We start from the raw sequence: 19,659 nt of genomic DNA, 5'->3' as shown, positions 1-19,659 counted from the left end.
GGGAAAGGAGGAGGTGGAGAAGGAGAAAAAGAGGGAGCCCAAGACCCACCAGTTGCTGTTGACTCACCTTCTGATCACCCAGCAGTGGCAGGAGAGGCAAAATGGTCTCTCCACACCCTTCTCTCTGCTCTGGATCCTATCTCTGTCCCTTCTGCTGCCTTCACTTCTCATGACATGAGCAACCAGGTCTCTGCTTACAATACTTCATGCTTAGGATTTCAAAATTAGGTTTTAGCCATGCTGCTGAGCAGCACCGAGTTAGTTCAGTGAGAAAAACTCACTCCGCAGGCCACTTCAATTCATGACACCTCTGATGCAGCTGACAGCAAAATGCTACCTGTGAAGGCTTTATAACATCTCTCCACTGACAGTTGCCAGCCCTTTCATCTCAGTTTAGCTGCCACATCTGCTTGACAGAAAATAGTTGAGGGAATACCACTCTACCACGGATTTAAAACATTAAAAAGTGGAAAAAACACAGTTTCTTAATACTGTAACCCCAAGTCAGGCAGCACTTTCTCCCCATAGGATACTTTCACAGTTGGGAGTGAAGAAACAGGTTAAACTTCCAGTAGTTTTGTCACGGAAACTGAAGGGTGCGTTCCCTGATCTAAATGCTGGCATCTTCATTAGTCTTTTGTAGCTGAAGATGACCCTATAGAGCACAATGCAGACTGGCTGTAGGTTGTCATTGAGATGAAATAGAACATATCATTCCCTCAGACTTGAAGAATTAGATGTTTTGATTGATCTTCTAGCAGACATTTTTTAAACACTGGGTTCAGCACTGTTGTGTCTTTAAAGAATGACATCAGGTATGAGCCTGCCCCAATTTTTACCTCTGCAAAATCTGTATTCCACATGGAAGAATATCTTCTCATATCTAACAAGCTGAACTCCCACCATGAGCCCAGAAGGCAAATCTGGCTTTAAAGACAAGATGTTTCATTATGGCTTTTGCAGGTAGCAAGAGGCAAGCAAGACTGAAAAAAGTTATTTAAGTTTTCTAACTGAAGACACTCCTTACTTATTATGTTCCTTTTCAGCTTAAACCTTCCATGTTTTCTCTCTGCCCAGAGTAACTGTGGTTTGAGAGTAAAGTCTTTCCTGACATTTTTCAGTTTGGGGAAGAAATCCAGGACAGCATATACTACTGCTAGTGTCAAAGAGAAAGCATTGACACGGATATAAATCCAGACAGGAACGGAGGTACTGGAATGAGCTGGGAGCATTGCACCCAAAAGCTAAAAACCAAACATGCATCTTCCCTTGCGTGTTACAAACAGCATAGGCCAGGAAAGTGTTGCCATTGCTAGTTCCAGGCCACACACGTTATAGTGTGTCTGCATGGCCTCACAACTGAGGATTGTCAGGCTTGCTCTGTCTGAACTTGTCTTGACCTGCCTGAAGCTTTGTTTTCACTTGGTTCACTTGAATTTTTCCAGTTACCAGGTCACTGTGGTTAATTTGGTTTGCTTTTGCATTTGCTTTTGATTTTGCTTTTGCTTTTGCTTTTCTTTGCATGGCATAACCAGTTTTTATATTTATAATAGTTACAAGTAAAAAAGAGCATTTTATGTAGAACAAGATATTTATGACTTTAACATAATGATGTAGCATAGAGAAATACAGGTCCAATATGACGGGAGAGGACTTGAGCAACAGTAACACCAGATGCAGGATAGAGTGCAGGCATGGGATGAGAAGAGACAGGACACAGGCTGGCACTGGAGACCCTGCAGCCATAAGCAACACACCAGTAGTCTCTTAAAGAAATGGAGACCTGGAACTGGACAAAATTTGGTTTAGGGTTAACAAAGAGATTTAAGATCCTTCAGATCTCAGATGCTGCAGGCTCAGTCATGCAAATGTATTACTTTGTTCACAGGCAACACCATGGGCCCAAGATGCCTGTGCACAAAACTGCTGGTTTCTTCATAGGAAAAAAAAACAACCAAACCAAACTTTGCCAGGTTCATTACTGCCGAAGGAGTGTAACCATGAAAGGAAAGGAAAGGAAATGCCCATGTGCAGAGCCAGAAGCTAAAACAGAGCACTGATAGCTTAGCTTTTCCTTGTGGGTGAATTACACACGCACTAAGGATGCTTAGAGACCCAGACAGATGGACATGTGTTGACACTTGCAGTTTTTCTTGTCTCCTGTGTCATCATAGTCTAGCACCAATTTAGAATTTCCAAATGAGATTGTTGCTTCAAAATTAGGCCTGGGGTTGCCTTGTGGCCAGATCTGCTCAGCACTAGAGGGTACAGGAAAGGGCAGCCCTACTTCTCCTTAATGTTAACATAAAATGATACCAGCATGGGTCTGAGCTTGCTGTTACAGATGGCTTTGAGGAGTTTAACCTTAGTTTAATTTGTTCTACTGAGAGGGTCACAGACAGCCCACAGTATTCCATACAGCTGTCTCTTATTGGGTTTCATTATTATTGTGTTCAAAGCCTCAAAATACATGTGTTCCTTTGTCTGCACTGTAGTTTTTCTGCCCTTTGTGATTCCAGTGCTCCTTTGTGATATCCAAGCATCCTTAAGCATTAATATGAAACTCATACTGTTTCTCAGTGCTCATGCAAACCAAAGGGAGTAGGAGAAGTGAAGCTCTGATTCAGTGGCTTGATATATCATAATGCCCTGATTTACCTCCCAATTACCGCTAACAGAAAATGGCAGTTGCTGGGAATGAAAAGCCCGTGGACCTTGACAGCATATGCACAATGCTGTTTGTAGACAACAGCTACATAATAGCTGACCTTGAGGAACTCTGCTGGGTCTGTAGCTTAGCTTCTCTCCTAATGCTTCCTGTAAACAACAGCAGCTGTCAAAACCAATGTGAAGAGAGGGAGGAGGAATGGTATAACTTCATTTAAAAAAAATCCACAGATAGTCAAGGCAATTTAATCTGTTAAACAACTGTGTTTAACTCTGAAGAGCACTGCCTAAACCCATCTCCCACTAACTTCAACCTCTTCTGTGGTGAGTAAGCACTGTTGGTATCAACTAACTGACCTGTGAGATGTATTCTCCTCTGACTCAGCAAACTCCACTGTAAAAACTGTCATTCAGCCCATGTTAAATAGAGTTTCTTATTTATTTTTGGTACAGATTTCAGGTTTTTTTGAGTGACATCTCTGGCAAATCAGCAGCTAAAACACAGCTTCTGTATATCATCAACAAAGGAGCTACACTATCATCAGCTATCCTATTTTCAGACAGATAGCCTGAGGGAGAAGATGACAGCTATTTCTATGGGTATCAGATTCCTGCCAGATTCTTTAAGCTTCCTCTGCTCTCACCTCCTGTCCAGCTCTCTGCCATAGACCTGCCTCCCCAGTTCCTGAGTAGCACCTTTATTGCTGTGTCCCTTCTGCCCTGCCATAGCTATGGCGCTGGTGCTTCATAATTCACTGCTAACCAGTGGCCTTGCCCAGGCCAAACCCTTTTTTACAGCTACAAACACATTTTGCTCTCTTGTCCTATTTTATCTGACTGTTGCTTCATCCAAGTGCTTGCAACATATTGTTTCAAGCTACACTTATTTTCCTGCTTAACTACGTGCTTGCTTATCCACCCTGCATGGGCTGAAGCACTGCTCCTAGCATTGCCAACAAGGCGTTCCACAATAGATTCATGTCCATGAACATGAAATGGTATTTTATTACGCAAGGTCAGTCTTTGGCCATCTGAACAGTCTCTGTGGGGATCTGTCTTGTCCATTTGGAGCTATGACTCCATGTGCCAAAATTTCCTTCAGCTAGATTTCTTGCATAATGAATGAGAGTGTGAATGCTGTTCCTTTCCATATGAGACATCATGGTTTGTAATGTAAGCTGTCAAATACTTAGGGTCAATATTAACCAGAACAGGCACAATGTGAAAACAAAACAAAAAGTTTATCCCCGAAGAATTGACACTTGTTCTCTTGCTAATAATTTTCCAAATCTTATTGCTGGTAGGGGTGCAGTGTAACACCGAGAGCCAAGTGTGAGAGTGACTGTAGGGAAATCTGACAGATGATGAAGTCTGACTAAGACAACAAGCTGGGAAGGCACTCAACCCCTGTGCTCTGTTTTCACAAAATTAAGGGAATGTCTGTCTCGAAGACAGACAAGCCAACTTTTATCTGTTCAGCATTTTAAGGGTTTGAACTTCTGGTAATGACTTATTTTGTGCTGCACTATGGAAGACGATAGCCGTGATGTCTACCAGTGTCCCCTGAAACTAAGTCATTAGCTGATAAAAAGAAATGTCTAGCATTGCTATTACTGATGAAAACTGTATTTGAAAGGGATTCTTATATCAACTCAGGGGTTGATCAAGCCGTGGTAAAATGTCTGCTAAATCATTATGCCTTTTGATCTTCATGTTTGCTAGGATAGTAGGAGTAAAAACATATTTTAGAATATTTAATCCATGTTATAGTCATAACATTTTTGCTCATTCTAGCAACAGCCACTGAAAGGCAGTGACCTGAGAAATTTATAGTTAGCATTTTGTGACCTTTATTTCAACAGCCTTTTGAAATGAAGGTTAAAAAAATAATTAGACACTGGAATTAAATGTAACTTTCAAATGTTCTTGAATCCCAAAATAGCTGCTAAGGAAAGCAGTGTTGAAGTTTGGGATTGCAAGTTATTTAATGAAAGACAATTACTTTCCACCATCAGAAAAATCACCCCCCTGTGGCTCTCTGTGCAGGAACTGCTTTCTTCTCCTTCCTTGTTAGCAGCAGTAAATATATCTTCTTGCCTGGCAAGAAAAGTGGTTCAAATCTCTGTTGCAAGGGTTGTCTTTTCAAGAGTAGGAGAGTTCACAGAGCACTAAACTACAGGAAAATATTCCTTCTGATGCCACAGGCTTTCCTGTGGGGCTTGTCTTCAGCTTGGTTACTTATGTGAGATATAGTACTGTCCCACTGTTGGGAAATGAGGATAATATGGGGTGATCAGGCAGTACAGTGATGGAGGAGCCACATGGAGATACCCACTGTTTCAGGATGCAAAGTATATTCTACTGGAGAAGCTTTATGTTGGGGTCCCTTTTGCCTTGTATCTCATGCAGTTAGTTTCCTCAGAATGCTAAATGCATGTAAATCCCTGTAATCTTCATTTGGCAGCATTTTGCATCTCCTTTCCACTGGTTGCCAACAAACTGGTAAAAACAAGTGGAAAAGTATTTTGGATTCAGATCACTGCCACAAGTTTGAAGGAACAAACAGCACTGGACTTGAAAGATTCTCAGGAACAGTAAATTTGTCAATTGATGGTGCTTCACTCTTTGTGGAGAAGTCAAAATTGTCTTTTTCAGGCTAATGATCTGTTCCTAAGGAAAGCTATTTCAGTTAGAACGTGGTTTTCATGGGTAATATTCTCAACAGTTTTTCTCCATCTCTTCTGCTACTTTTATAGTACCATTAACTATCTCTGGTTCAAGTCCATAATACTTCAGCAGCTGCTCACTTTGAAATGACAAAAAACCCTACAGACTTGGGATGGCATAAATATGTTTAAAGACTTGTTATTTATAGAAAAGACTGAAAGACTTTTGTTTGTCTCATTCTTCCCAAGTGGTGCTAGCCAAAAATATTTCAATGCAATGCTTTTCAGTCAGAAAACATGATTCCAAGGAAATTACGCCGTTTAGTGGAATTGCATTCATTAGTATCAAACTCATATGAGAAATTAGCAACAATCATGATACACAGAGTACAGTCCAGACAACAGCTTGCCTCCAACTGCCAGCCACCTGACAAAACTGGGCCAGATCATGCCTCCGGATAAAGCATTATTACATCTGACAGCCTGGATGCTAGGTGATTACCTGCCAGGGAACTACGCTGTCCAGGTAAAGTTCATAGTACTCTGCTCAAGACAGAAAGAAAGAGACATGAAAGAAAGAAAGAAAGAGAGGGGAAAGAAACAGGAGTCCTCAACAAAACTCATTTACAAAGTGAAGTGACAGAGTCATTGTGTTAAAGAGCCAAGAGAGGGAAGATTCAAGCCCACATTCAGACATCCATATTTGGGTGTATAAAATTTAAATGGTTGGATATGAACTAAATGTATAGGCTTCCATTGTAGCCAATGGAGATCTAAGCCTCCATACTTTTGCACCCATGTAAGTGCCTGTTGCCACCTGAGATACCCTAAGCTATTCAAGGCATCCACAGGTGGCTGATAAATTTGATATAGGACCAGCAGGAGACCTTCACCCTTGTGGAGCAGAAACTCGAGGCCATGCAGTTGTGATGAGTAGGCATCACTGTTAATACAGTTTTCAGTCGATACGGGCAGTGGAATCCACAGAACTTGGCATTTGATCAAACACATGTATCTGCTTCAAAATAAACTGAATAACTCTCTAGATTCCAAAACCCAAAGCATCCTCTTTAAGTTAGGGTAGATCCGTGCACACACATAGCTATCCACTTACGGATGACCAAAGCAGCCTTGGTTACTGTTTTAAGAAGCATTCTTCTTTCAGAAATTTGCAAGTCTCTTCACTCAGCATTACGCATGTGAGGCTGGAGGAATGGATGCCCATTTTAGCAAGGGGCTTCTGCGTCTCATCTTTTTCAGCACTCACCAGTTAGTAATTTCTCTGCCATGAGGTATAAGATCTAAGCAACCAGTTATCTGGAGATATAAAAATGTTTCTTACCCACTTTATGGCAACAATGTCTTTGACGCATGGTGTTGAGGTAGGCCCCCAAGCTATTCTTGTTCTCCATTTTTACATAATCCTATAGTTACAGTTCTTGATTTTGGTGAAGGAACTGAGGATAGATGGGTCTATTTTCACTCTTAGACCTCAAAAGCTTATCAGATCCAAAGGCCTTCTACAAGCTTACACATAACCCTGAGGACACTGCTGTCCACAAAATAATCCAGACTTGTAACCATGGAGCTCCTGTGCACCAGCATTCAAATGCAGACCTTCAGGGATACTGAAGGGTAGGAAGAGGTAATGATTCCTTTTCCCCTCTTGCTTTCTGTGAGCAGCTTCATATAAGAGCACAAAGACATGCTTCTTCCAGCTTACAACTAATGATACTTAATCCAGACAGTCTATCCCTAGGGGTCAGTCAGATGCTGGTTTTCGGACTCCCTGGCCAGTGTTTCAGGATCCAGCTGCACTAACCCCTTGTTCACAGACTACTCATGAAGAACAAGCTGTCCCCTTGGCTCCTCAGCCCCACTCAGCTTCATAAGACCAGGTCTTGGTGACTTTTCTTTGCAAAGTGCACCAAAGTTGCCATGTCTAGCCTGACTCTCCTTTGCCAAAGACCCCAAGTCTATCTCATGCCTGCTGCGTCTTCCCCGTGCTGTTCTGTGGTGATTGTGGACCTCTTGTTTGGTTGGGCATTACCTAACCAGCAGGCTGGCTCCTTCCAGTCATTCCTGTGGTTTTTGCCTTGTTTCATTCTGTCCGCATTTTAGTGTGATGCTAAAATCACGGTTTTAACTTTCTAAGTCAGAAAAGAGGACGAATGTTCATTCTGCAGTCAGCTCAGTTGTGTTTCAAGTGATTGACTAAGGGCAGCTATGAAATAGGTACTTAGTAATGTCAGTATAAATGTATTTATAAATATATATATGTATACATACATGCTAACTACAAAATCAAATAACGAGGCAGAAAAGAATAAAGACCAACCAAAAGCAGTTCATCTTTTTATCCTGCAGTACCTCTGGTACAATGAGAAGATAAACATGATAAAATGTAATATGAATGTTATGTACATCTATACCACCTATATTTACCCATTTGTCTGGAAGAGACCAGAGAAGAGTCTATAGAGATCACTGTAAAACCTGAACCCAGTGCTTGGTCAATGCTTTTGGACAGCCATGCTACAGGCATAATACTAAACCATCTTTCCGTAGTGTGTTGCAGAATGTGCCTTTGAATCCCAGCTGTAACAGCCAGTGCCTATCCTTTAGAGAGGGTGACTGGTTTACTTGGCAGAAGTCATGAGTTTCTGTTTCAGCTACTTCAGAGAAAGCTCTGAAGCCTATTAACAACCACACTCAGCAGGATCCTGGCTCTCTAGTCTTTTGTCCTGCTGTACCACAGAGATCACGTTTGCCACTGAGGAATCAGCCATCCATTGTGCTGATATGATGGTAGATGTAACTTTAGAGAGGATTACGCCTTTTTTTTTTTTTTTGTAGAATGACATTGTAGAAACAAATTGAGCTAATGCTTTTGTTTAGTAATATTTCTGCTTTACAAGAATACTGTGTAGATGGTCAATACTCGAGTCTTCAGGTGGGAACTAAGTGTCACCAGAACTTTGCAGGTTCTTGCTGCCAGCCCCCTGGGAAACAGTGGATTGAGTAAAATGATTGTCTGTACCACACAGGTTTTACCTGAACAACAGTGTAACATCACTCAAATCAGGGATTGCAACAAGCTGTTTCTATCTAACAGATCTGTCAGAAAAATATTGCTGTTATTTTCAGGGCTTCCGGACATGCATTGGAAATGAGCATCATTATGGACTCATATGGAAGTCCCCAAGACAAGAGACTTAGCTTGCATGGCCCTATCTCTTCCAAGGCCATCTATGGTAGCAATGAGATGACTGAGCTACAGACATACGTAGACTAGCGAGAAAATAAAGCCAAAACCTAACTAAAGTACTACCATAGAGTTTTACAGGAGTGTGAAATTGCTGTGAAAGATGTCCATGTTTACACAGCAAATTGAAGTACAGTCCAAGGAGCATGTACTGTATTGAATCCATTGGGGATGGAGGAAAAAAGTTTACCCTGCCTTTATGAATTATTAATTTTAACTGGGACAGAAAGCGACTCGGTGGAGAAGGGGAAGCAGGAGAAGCATATGCTTCACTGGGTGGGAAGGGAATAGGGAGAACCGTTTGCAGCAGCAGTGACATCACTTCCTGGCCTCCCCATCCCACTGCTATTTTCTCCTCCCCCAGCATATTTTTCAGACCTTTGATGTACATTCCTCAGCTTGAGAAAACTGTAACAATCCTTGTCCTTAATTTTAAGTAAGTTAGGTTTGGGAAAGTGTCACTGGGAAAGACAAGTTAAGTTAGTTGACTAGGGGAAAGACAAGATAAGTTAGTAAGTCTCATTATGACTTGACTAAAGTTTAGCCACATTTGAGAACTTGGGACTGAAAATACAACCTGCTAGGGAAAAACTAGCAGGTTTTAAAAATTAAAGCATGCTCTACTCTCCTTTAGAAGGAAAAAAAATGAGGAGATAACTCTCCAATATTATCTAAACTGGCATGTAGAAGAGCCAGAGGAGACTTATTTCAGAAAGGATATAGAGACAACTTTAGGAGGATAAGGATAAGCCAGAACATATAAGGAAACTCTGTGAAACACAAATTTACGGTTGACTAAAGCAACTAAGGTTTGGACTTATGAAGAACAGCAGCTCTCCTTGGACTCACATTGACACCAAGAAAGACACTGTGAGCCTCTGTCGTAACGCAGAAAGTCCTGCAGAGCACAGATACATCCTTGCTCATACATGCTAAATGGCTGCAAAATCAACAGAAAAGCGTCACAAACAGTAGGAAATGGACTGACATCGTTTGGTGAAAATTAATTGTTATGTTCTTCAGACTTGTACTGTTCTGAAGTGAGTGGAGTTGCTAATTTGGTGGCACATTTACTTATGAAGAAAGCAAAATAACTACCTTAACTCAACAGAGAATATCTGACAGTAAGAGGTAGGATGTTCACTTACAAGTGGTATGACACTGTAGCACAAAAAAATCTCTGGAAGTTCTATTTACAATTAAAAATCTCTTAGAATAGGTCTATGTCTTCCAGTTGAGTCCACAACAAGTGGAACAGCTTTAGCTTCCCAAGAGGAATTGTCAGTCTGACATAATAACAATTCAGCATGTGTCTACTGCCAACATCTGAGGCAATGCCAGACACAGTCACCTCAGTAGGCTGGCCAAGAACAACCAGGAAAGCAGCTTTCTGGTTTTGGGGAAGTCTAGCAATGGTGGCATACAGTATAATTAAAACTAGAAACAGCAACAAATAAAATTCTGTCAAGTAAAGACCGTCTCTTCTCTGTGCATGTCTCTGGTGGTATGTCTTCTTTCCCATGGAAGTAACTCAATTCTTTCCTCAGTCACAGCAGAATGCTGCTCCCATCTGCACAGAGCACTTTGTATCCAGATATGACGCTTGGACAGTTTGTACCCTTGTGAGATTTGCTGCATTTTATACAAATTAAGCATTGTCCTTGGTACTCTGGAACAGGATGGACGTCTTTTCCTATCTTGTTTCATTTGTAAAGAAAGCACTAAGCATGTAATTGTCACCTCTAGGAAGGACAAACAGTTTAAGAGATGAGCTACTGCACAATATAGCAAAGCCTGAAGAAAACTAAATCTGTAAGCATTCATGCAAGCTCACTATAAAAAAAAAAAACCAAACCAAACACAAAAAAAAACCCAAACCCAAACAATGAAACAACAACCACACAGCAAACCAAGAACACAAAAAAAGTCAAATTCCAGCAATAAAAATACAATAGTAATGTTTGGCTTGATAACCCAACGGCTCCCTCTGCAGGGTGACACCTAATTTGGATAAAAAATGGTCTTGCTGTGTAATTGATGTGCATCTCAAACTGTTTCTAATGAAAGTTGACATATTCTTAGAACCAATGAATCTCTTATGTTCAGATATAACCGTGTATTATGTGCAAAATAAATGTATGGATATATTAGATTTGAAGTACATGCCAATGCTGTCTCAGTTTACATCATTCTCTTAAAAATTTCTGTAGATATCAATTCAGCCCCTTTCCCCACTGCCAAGTTGATGCTATCTTCACAAGCCTCCTTGCAATAAGGTAGAGATATCAAGTATGTTGTGCTTCCCTCTTTACTCATCAGAACCCACACATTTGAGCCTTTCTGTTAGAAAGGAACACAATCATGAGGAAAGAATGTTACAAATGGTTGAAAAATAGAAAAGAGAGGAATATGGAAGAGCCTTCACGCAGAAAAAGCAATGCTTTGTTAACCTAAAAATTCAATTTCAAAGAAGAATAAATGCCTAGATAAAGAAAGGAAGACATGGTTACCAAATATTTCTATATTTGACATTTTAGACATAATTTCTGTTGTTCATTATCTTTCTGAGAAAGACATGATCATTTATATGCCTCTTTGTAATGTTCCAAGGACCAGTTATTAGGAGATGATGTTCAAAAGGTAAGCCTTGGGATGTACTGTTCCTGGGAAACATTCTGTCTGCTTCAGCCAGCAACATGTCCATTTCTAATCACTGATTTCTCATTTCACCTTGGAAATTGGCAGCATACAATCTCCCAAATTTTTTTTAAAAATGGAGTGTCTTTTACAACAATACCCTGATCTGGATGTATAACATGAGAAAACTCAAAGTAAATATGATTATTATTCTATCGCACATTATTGCAGCAATAGGTACCCATAAACTATTCCAATACAGTTATCAAAGCAAATGCTCCCCACTGTCAGTACACTTCATAGCAATTCTCTGGAAACCAGACATGCTATTAACTTTAATAGAAGTAGCTTCAGGGCAGGAGAGAGACAGCTATATCTAAGCTTTTACTTAAAATTTTAAATACATCTAATAGTCATGAGTTGGACTATTTTGTGTAGCTATAAATAGCTATGTTACTTTAACTATTTCCTGAGCATCTCTAGACGCTGTTATATACTCCTAAACATCTTAAGTATGTACTAGTCATATGGCTACCATCATCTGCTCACATTAGAAGAAACATCAGGCATTGTTCTAGTATTTTTGAAAAGAAAAGGTGGTCTTCCTACATCTACATATCTTCCCCCCCCATCCTACTATCCCCTCATTTAGCACCTTTCAGGCAACTGAAAAATTTACATAGTGCTGTGATCTGTAAACTTTCATTTTGTCCTGACAGGTTCAAAGAAAACGCTTATTTTATGACTATCTCTACAAAGCCACAAGTCATGATTAATAGAAGCCATCATGTCAAATGGAGGTGTAGACTGGTATTGTGTGACGTACGTAGATGCTGTACTAACACTATCTACCCAAAAGATCTTTTAAGCTCAGTGCTGAAAGAGGGTTCAGAAGTGGACAAAAATCCTCTTCTGTATTTTACCTCTAGAAAGATAATTAGAATTCATGTTCAACAGCCCATCAAGCATACTTAGGGCCAAACTGGCAGACATTTTACTGAAAGGGTGCTAAAATAAATGCATATTTGGCATAAGGAAAGAAAATATTGCCCAATTGTGTTAGTGCATCTTTCTGAAGGCTTCAGCATGCCTTAGAAAAAAAAAAATAATTGCAGATGGAATTTGCTCAAACACTGTTCAAGGTATCAGCCACAGCCCATCCCGTGTACTCAGCACACACCTCACACCAGCAGAGCAAACCGAATGAAAGGCTTAGTGTATTGAGGACATATTGATGCAAGTCAATTAGATAAATTATGAAGACAATGGGATACATGAAGATGAAGAGTATTTTCTCATTTCTGGTGTCAGGTCCATCCACCGTAGAAACAAAATCCCATTTTAGCTACACCTGGAAGCTCACCAATATAACAGAAATTCAGTTAATATAAATAAAGGAGAGGGTGGCAGCAAGCCTATTAAGTGAGGTTTAATAATTCTACACTATATCCTGGTCTCAGTCTCAATCATCTACCTATAAAGATAGACTGGTGAAAACTAGCATGGCTAACCAGTATGCATACACTTCATTCTCCCTCAGAGCAGATGTCAGGCTGCTTTGAGAAGTAACAGATGAAATTTTACCTTTACTTGGAGAAACTTTCAGCAAGGCAAAAAATGGATTTAGAAGCACTTGAATATGCTGCTCCAGCACGATGCCTACATAATCTATATAACCAGCCTTCTATCTAGCTGCATTCTCCAGAATGAGCAAAGACATAAGCTTCTCAAATTATCATTGTGACAGGCCAGATTTCCTATTATTTATAGATATCTATTCCCCATAATTTTTCAAAGACAGAAGTATATGCAATATAAACAAAATATTATAGGCATGAAACAGTGAGTCTTCCCATATGCAGGGGAAATGTGTAATGAAAACAAGTTTTTAAGAGGCCAGTCTCATTCTTCTATCAGCAGGCGCCGGGCTGAGCAAGCCACAAGAGGGAGTGCAAACACTGTTGAAAATGCAACGAAAAGAGGCAGAAGAGCCAGGCCAAGGCAGCGTTTGATGCCAAGTCTGTTGCTAATAACCTGCATTCTAATTTGTACTGAAAATCAATTTAATCTCCTCTTCAGCTTTAATGCGTTACAAGTAATTCTTCAATACTAATCTGATAAGGGGAGAGAGAAAGTCAGCCATTCATAATGTTCAGCTTGAGCTGTATAAATGAAATGCAGAGCCAGGTCAGAGCAGCAGGCAAAGCAGCCTTGGGTGTTAAACAAGTGGGACTAAAAGGCTGCAGCACTTGCAGGGAGATCAGCTGTGCACTTCTCTCTCCTGCTTTTCATCCTCCTATTGCTGCCACCCAGGGAGGGCCTGGGCCATGTGCAACTACCAGCCCAACTCAAAAGGGGCACCTACTGCCAAACTTTAATAGCAGCAGGAACAGGCATCCCCACCCTCTGGGACTGTTCCAGACTCATCCCCTCCTCCACTTTTCCTTTATAAGAGACAAAAATAAGGCTCCTTAATGGTGGTGAAATGAACTGACAAAAGAAATACCTGACAACAGCTATTTTCAAACAGAGATGTTTATATGTGGGTCAAATACAAGTTTGTGAAATCTCCCACTATCATCATCGGTTTTCTCTCATTCTTACCTCTGAATATTATACAGTCGAATTCTGTTCTTGAGCTGAAGGTTGTTTATATAAGCCAAGGATAAATGTGTTCTTAAAGGCTGTTCTTTCTGGATGGTTTAGCACAATGTAGTGCTTGAATATCCATTTCACTTAGCTGTTGCAGTATTCTAGCAGGAAACAGCAGCAGGATACTGCTGTTATGCAAAGGACAGAAGCAAAAAGGATAATGCTTGTGAATGCTGACCTCCTGACTGATGTAGTCATTGTGATAAAAGATAATGTCTTAGTAGTGTAAGACCCAACTCTTCTGCAGGCAGTCAGATACATTCAGCATAAATCTAGCTTCTTCTGAGAGCTGAAAGAGGAGGAAGGTCACAAGGCTGCAGAGCAGATCTGCACCATGCATCCTGCAGTTTCTTGCCTCCATGGGATCCAGGGCAGCAGCAGAAGCCCCTGCACTGGCAGGTCAGCGGACACAGCCTCGAGATTCACGACTGCCTCAAAACACAGGGTGAGAGGGCATCCTTTCCACAGCATGAAGGAGATGCAGAAGTGCCTCCCAACAGAGTCCTGATGCACCAGCTGCTGGGAGGCAATTTAACCGAGGCTCCTGCATTTGCAGGTTACAAATGGCATTCTAGCTAAATTGTCTCATGTATTTTTACAGTGATACATGAAATCAATGAAACATCGTTAAAAGAAATGAATTGGCTCTGAAGCTATCATGGTACTCACCACACCTGCCGCTTCCCTTTGCATGACAGCATCATGAAAGTTCTTACCAACTAGTTTATTTAAAATCTCCATAAATAATGTACCCTTCTCATTTCTTCTTATCCTTTTGTCCTTCACACTTTCTCCTTCTCTTTTTCCTCTTTTTTAGCCTGCATTTCTGTTACTTTAGGAACAGCTAATAGTCCAAATATTAATGCTAAGCATCTTCCTCTTCCATTCCCTGCAATGGGAGAGAAAGGTCCCGCATAAGTCTCTGCATCTCCACTGTACCAAACTAGCCAGTTCTGACATCCCCAGAATAGTCCAAAGACAGAATTAAAATTTAAAAAAAAAAAAATATAACAAATCTGTAAATAACCTGGTGATACTGTTACAATACTTACATTCTGTAGCAGGGTGTGAATTTTGCATCAGTGCTGCAGTTACCCACAGAAAATAGTTGAGCTTAAAAGATGCACAAATAAGACTGTGTCATGCTAACTTCACATGGCCACACTCATAAAGCTAAGTGACACTTTACAGGCTATAAGAACAAGTTACCTCAAACATTTAACAAAATTTATAATTTTAGGCCACCAATTTGCAAAAACTAGCCAAGATAACAAATTTACAAAAATTTTTAATGTTTCATTTTCATATATTCATATATTTTCATAATTTTTAGTGTTCTATGTATTGTAGTAGTAATTATGTTGCACATCAATTATTAAAAATCATATACTGTTATTGTTAATTACTCAAATTTTACCTTTATAAATCTGAACAGTGGATAGTTTCTCCTTACAGACTCTATACTTGTTCTTTACAAAAATATCAACTGGAATTCTGAAGTGCTATTGTTTTTTCAATGCCTAATGATACCCTTCAAGCTGTATCCAACAAGTGATGATACCAAACCGTCTCCCTCTCAGTGGGGAAAGAATATTTCACTGAGAACACATTGATATAAATAAGGTACATTTAATCACTCATTGAAGGCTCAATATACAGAAAATACTAAAATACCAAACATTTTGTTAAAAGGATGGAATCATTACATGGAATGCTAATGTACATCTTTCTCCCTTTGTAAATACAAACATGCATAGATGTAGTGATCATTGGCTGAAAACATAGCTCTTGACATTGCAACGAACATGCTTTAGTAAAGGCAGAACTTTGACATGGTAAGACAATGTATCTACACATTTGTAGCAAAACAAAAATAATAAATATGAAAGAAACAAAGACAAGTATTTACCATCTGTTTTCTCTCAGATTATATGATTTAGTCTGGAAACCAGAGTGGACTCTGGATGCACTTTTAAACATGACACAGAAACAGATTACCAGTGCTAAAGCTCTAGAGGGGTACACATATAAGGAATTTGCCTCCTCAAAAGCACAGGCACAAGCACAAAGTCAGACACTTGTTCTCAGTTAAGGTCACACCCTACTCCCAGAACTAACTAAAAGCTTCTACATTTAGACCCTGATTTTTTGCTATTTAATTTTTAAGTTTTATTCTTGACTGCAGGACCAATGGCTACTGGTACCAACAGTTATTCAGCATGTTCCCTTTATACCTCTCCGAAGATTTGTCCCCAGAGGAAGCAAACTGTTTCTTAATTGCTTTTCTTGCAGCTTTCACAGAGATGGAAAAGCTGCACGTTGCAGATCCACACTGCCCATTTAGCAGACTGAGGCAAAGAAATTACACCAGTGCAATGAATGTGGTAGAGAATCAGAGAACTAATTCTGAATTACGGCGGCTAACTTGTTCATCTGATGCTGACAGGCAGCCATGTCTGGGGCAGAATCCTGTCACCATTTTGTACCAACAACACTTACAAAGGTGAGAGAAAAGAAATAAAATTCTATCTGTCCTGTTTACTGAGCTCCAAGTAGGAGAATCATTACTCACACTACAACTTTGGCAAAAGTTCCACTGCTCTTCTCTAACTGTTACTTTTACCAAAGTGCCAGAGCAGGTTGAAGATTAGTATGGGATGACACTCCTGGTCCACGTACAGAATAAATGGATGCAAGATAAAGATGCATAAAGCATGTATTGTAACAAAAAAAAAAAAAAAATCCAGTTCTCCCTTTTCACTGACCTTTTTTCATTGGTGCTTTGATTTGCATGATTTTCTTCACTATGTAGCTCAGGAGTGGCACCAGCTAGCACCAAGAGAATGGCTTGCTGAGTACACAGGAACAGCTTTCTGGTGGCTTCTGGTTTAACCATAGCTGCAGTCATTGTTGACATCACTTCTCCCAACCCCCGCCCTGCAAAGCGCCAATTCAGACCAGCTAAACTGCAGCCAACTTCAAACTTTCCTCCCTCTTCCCTGGTAACTCTGCGTTCTGGGAGTGCTAGCAGTTCAGGGATCACAGGATGACTCAAGCTGGTAGGAACCTCAGGAAGCCTCTAGTCTGACCTGTTCCACTGCTTGGCTGTCCTCAGGGTAAAAAAGCTTTTCCTTATATCCCACGCAAATCTCATTTCAGTTCATGCTCGTTATTTCTGATTCTTCCACTATGCATCACCCTGAAGAGCCTGGCTCTGTCTTCTTGAAAACCTCCCCATCTGTGTTAGAAGGCTGCTATTAGGTTCCCCTGAAGATGCCTCATCTCCAGGCTGGTCAAATGCAGCTCCCCCAGCCTCTCCTCACTGGCCAAGTACTCCAACCCCTGACAATCTTGGGGGACTCCACTGAACTCAACCCAGTTTACAGATGTCTTTCTTGTATTGGGGTCCCAAAACTGGATGAAGTATCTAGAAGTGGTCTGATGAGGGCTGAGCAGAGGGCATAATCACTTCAGACTACTGGCTCCAATCCTGTCAGTACAGCCTGGGATGCTGGTGCCCTTCCTTGCTGCCAGGGCACCCTGCAGGCTTATGCCCTGCTTCACTGAGCAACAGGACCCCACACCCTTTTCTGCAGAGCTGTGGCCCAGGCAGCCAGGGCCCAGCCTGCTGTGCTGCAGCATTGTTCTTCTTTCCCAAGTTCAGGACTTTGCACTTATCCCTGCTGAACTTTGTAACATTTCTGTCAGCGCATTCCTCCCGCCTGACGAAGTTCTCCTGAACGGCAATCCTACAATATGCTTTAAGAAAATTCAGAATAAAGACATCCATCAGCAATTTTGGCACAGATGCAGAGATTTCAGTACTGTGACCAAAACTGAATTGCCTGCAGAGCTTCAGATGCAGAATCCCTTCAGTATTTCACAGCTTAAGAATGTGGTTTCCTTTGGCAGCCCACAGACACCACCACTGAAACCGGTCTCCAACCTAAACAGTCTACTGGCTGAAGTCCATCTCATTCTCATGTCTCTTTAGCCCATCCCTATAGCGGCTTTACTTGGATGACATTTACTTTTGTCCCATTGTGTTTACTGTTGTCATCTATTTGCTGAGTGTCATCACTGGTGATAATAAAAATTATAGAGGAAGAGCTGAAAGTCACTTTCTTCTTTGGCCTGTCCCCTGCTTTCTGAGACATAACTATTGGTCGTATTGGTTTGTCATTCCCCGTTGCTGGTGTCTCCTTCACAGCCCTCTGGAATCTCATCAGGCGAAAGCACAGGAGTTGCAAGAGGCATCGTCGAAACTGCAAGAGGGAATAAATAGAATGAAGTTACAACTTCCTAAGCGTTCACTATCACGTACAATCCAGTGAAGACAGCAGTATAGTAAATGACTCAAAATAACATTTCTGCATATCTCCACCTTGTTATGAGTTAGTTTCAGTGCTGTAACAAACACGGTGGCTTTTTAGTGGGTACTTTCTTCCCCCCCTCCACCAAAGAGCTGAATAGGATCACCTAGCCAGTAGAGGGCACTGAAATGCAATTTAATATTTTACTGGCAGCAAGATCTGCAATCGACAATCTGCAAACAAGAGGACTAGGCTCCAAAGTGTGATATAGGTATTGTTCCCATCTTTGAGTATTCAAAAATCACATATTTGATCTAGCAGGGAAAGAATATTCTCAGAAACACTTCACAGGAGTATGCAGAGGGAAGGAACAAGGGGAGGCAGGTGATACTTAAAAGGAAGAAAACTTCATTTTTTAACTCAAGGGTCTGGAATTTTAACAAAAGCATTGAATGTCACAGGTAGAAAATAAAATTTCAAAAGGTTGGTAACACAGAACTAAAATGTTCCCATTGAATATAGAAGGAACAGAAGTCTTTCAGCTAATTAGAAGCCATTTATGATACAGGGAGTCTGTTCTAACTTGTGATTAAATAATGCAAAGTATTCAGTGAAAGCTCACATCAGTATACAGCATGACAATTCCACTAGTAATGCTGTTTTAAATGCTTCAATTATGGTCTCCCCTTCACAAAGCAAAGCATTTAGGTATGGGGGTTAAAGGATGCACTCATTCAGTAGTTCATGTCTGCACCCATCTAAAGCTCCGATATGATCCTTTGGGGAAATTCTCTGGTTTTACAGGAAAAAAAGTGGGCAGCTTCCTCTTCTTTTAATAACCCATAGCAAGACATGCCTGGAATGTATGAAGAGGACTTAAAAAACCTAAACAAACAAACAGACCCCCCCCAACAACAACAAATGGGGCAGGGGAGGAAACAACCCACCTTTTCTCTGAAAAGGGAGTAGGACATGTTTCTCAACAGCCTTCCATTTAGCTGTGTTCAGGATTATTCTGTATTATCCTGCATGGTCAATGACTTTGCTTTTCCAGCTGTTACACAAGGAGGTCTCTGACATGCCAGTTTGGAACAAGGTTTTGTTGTAGGAAATTAATCCTACTCTGACACAGGGGAGGCAATGGGTCCTGTTGGGAAGGGGACCTAGAAAGTTACAAGATGATAGAGAAAGGTAACCTGGTGCTATGTGAAAACACAAGAGAACGGTCATGTGGAGGCCTTGAAGACTGCAGAGACAATGTGGTACCTTTGAGTAGCGTGGAAGTGAGAAGGCACAAGCATGTCAGAACAGGTCAGAGAAAGGAAGGATATTATAGAAAACAACTGGTTTTAGGATTCCTTCTGAGGGCAAAATAACCCAGAAGATGAGCAAAAATATTATTGTTTTGGTCTTAATCTGCAATTTGAGGTGAGTGAGAAGCACTTCACAATGCATCTCC

The 19,659-nt window shown here is 40.7% G+C and overlaps 1 protein-coding gene across 2 annotated transcripts in view; it reads right to left on the bottom strand.

The window, feature by feature from the left end:
* Positions 1-19,659, bottom strand: part of OPN3 (opsin 3) — a 59,975-nt gene that overhangs the window by 20,486 nt on the left and 19,830 nt on the right. Inside the window, exons 4-5 of one of the 2 annotated variants that reach the window (XR_015708313.1) lie at positions 16,653-18,152; positions 13,840-14,776 (exon numbers count right to left, since the gene is read on the bottom strand). Coding sequence is in view for 1 of the 2 variants with exons in the window: in XM_009463569.2 (XP_009461844.1) it covers positions 17,889-18,152 (264 nt within the window). In the remaining variant the exon portion in view is untranslated. Of the gene's footprint in view, positions 1-13,839; positions 14,777-14,898; positions 18,153-19,659 lie in introns of those variants that run through there. The other variant, XM_009463569.2, reaches the window with a different exon arrangement.

The sequence above is a fragment of the Nipponia nippon genome, unplaced genomic scaffold (genome assembly GCF_047370975.1).
Source record: "Nipponia nippon isolate SJK-2023a ecotype South Korea unplaced genomic scaffold, ASM4737097v1 scaffold_4, whole genome shotgun sequence".
Taxonomy (NCBI): Eukaryota; Metazoa; Chordata; class Aves; order Pelecaniformes; family Threskiornithidae; genus Nipponia; species Nipponia nippon.
The sequence above is the reverse complement of the archived record's forward strand: the minus strand, read 5'-3'. Positions and strand labels throughout refer to the sequence as shown.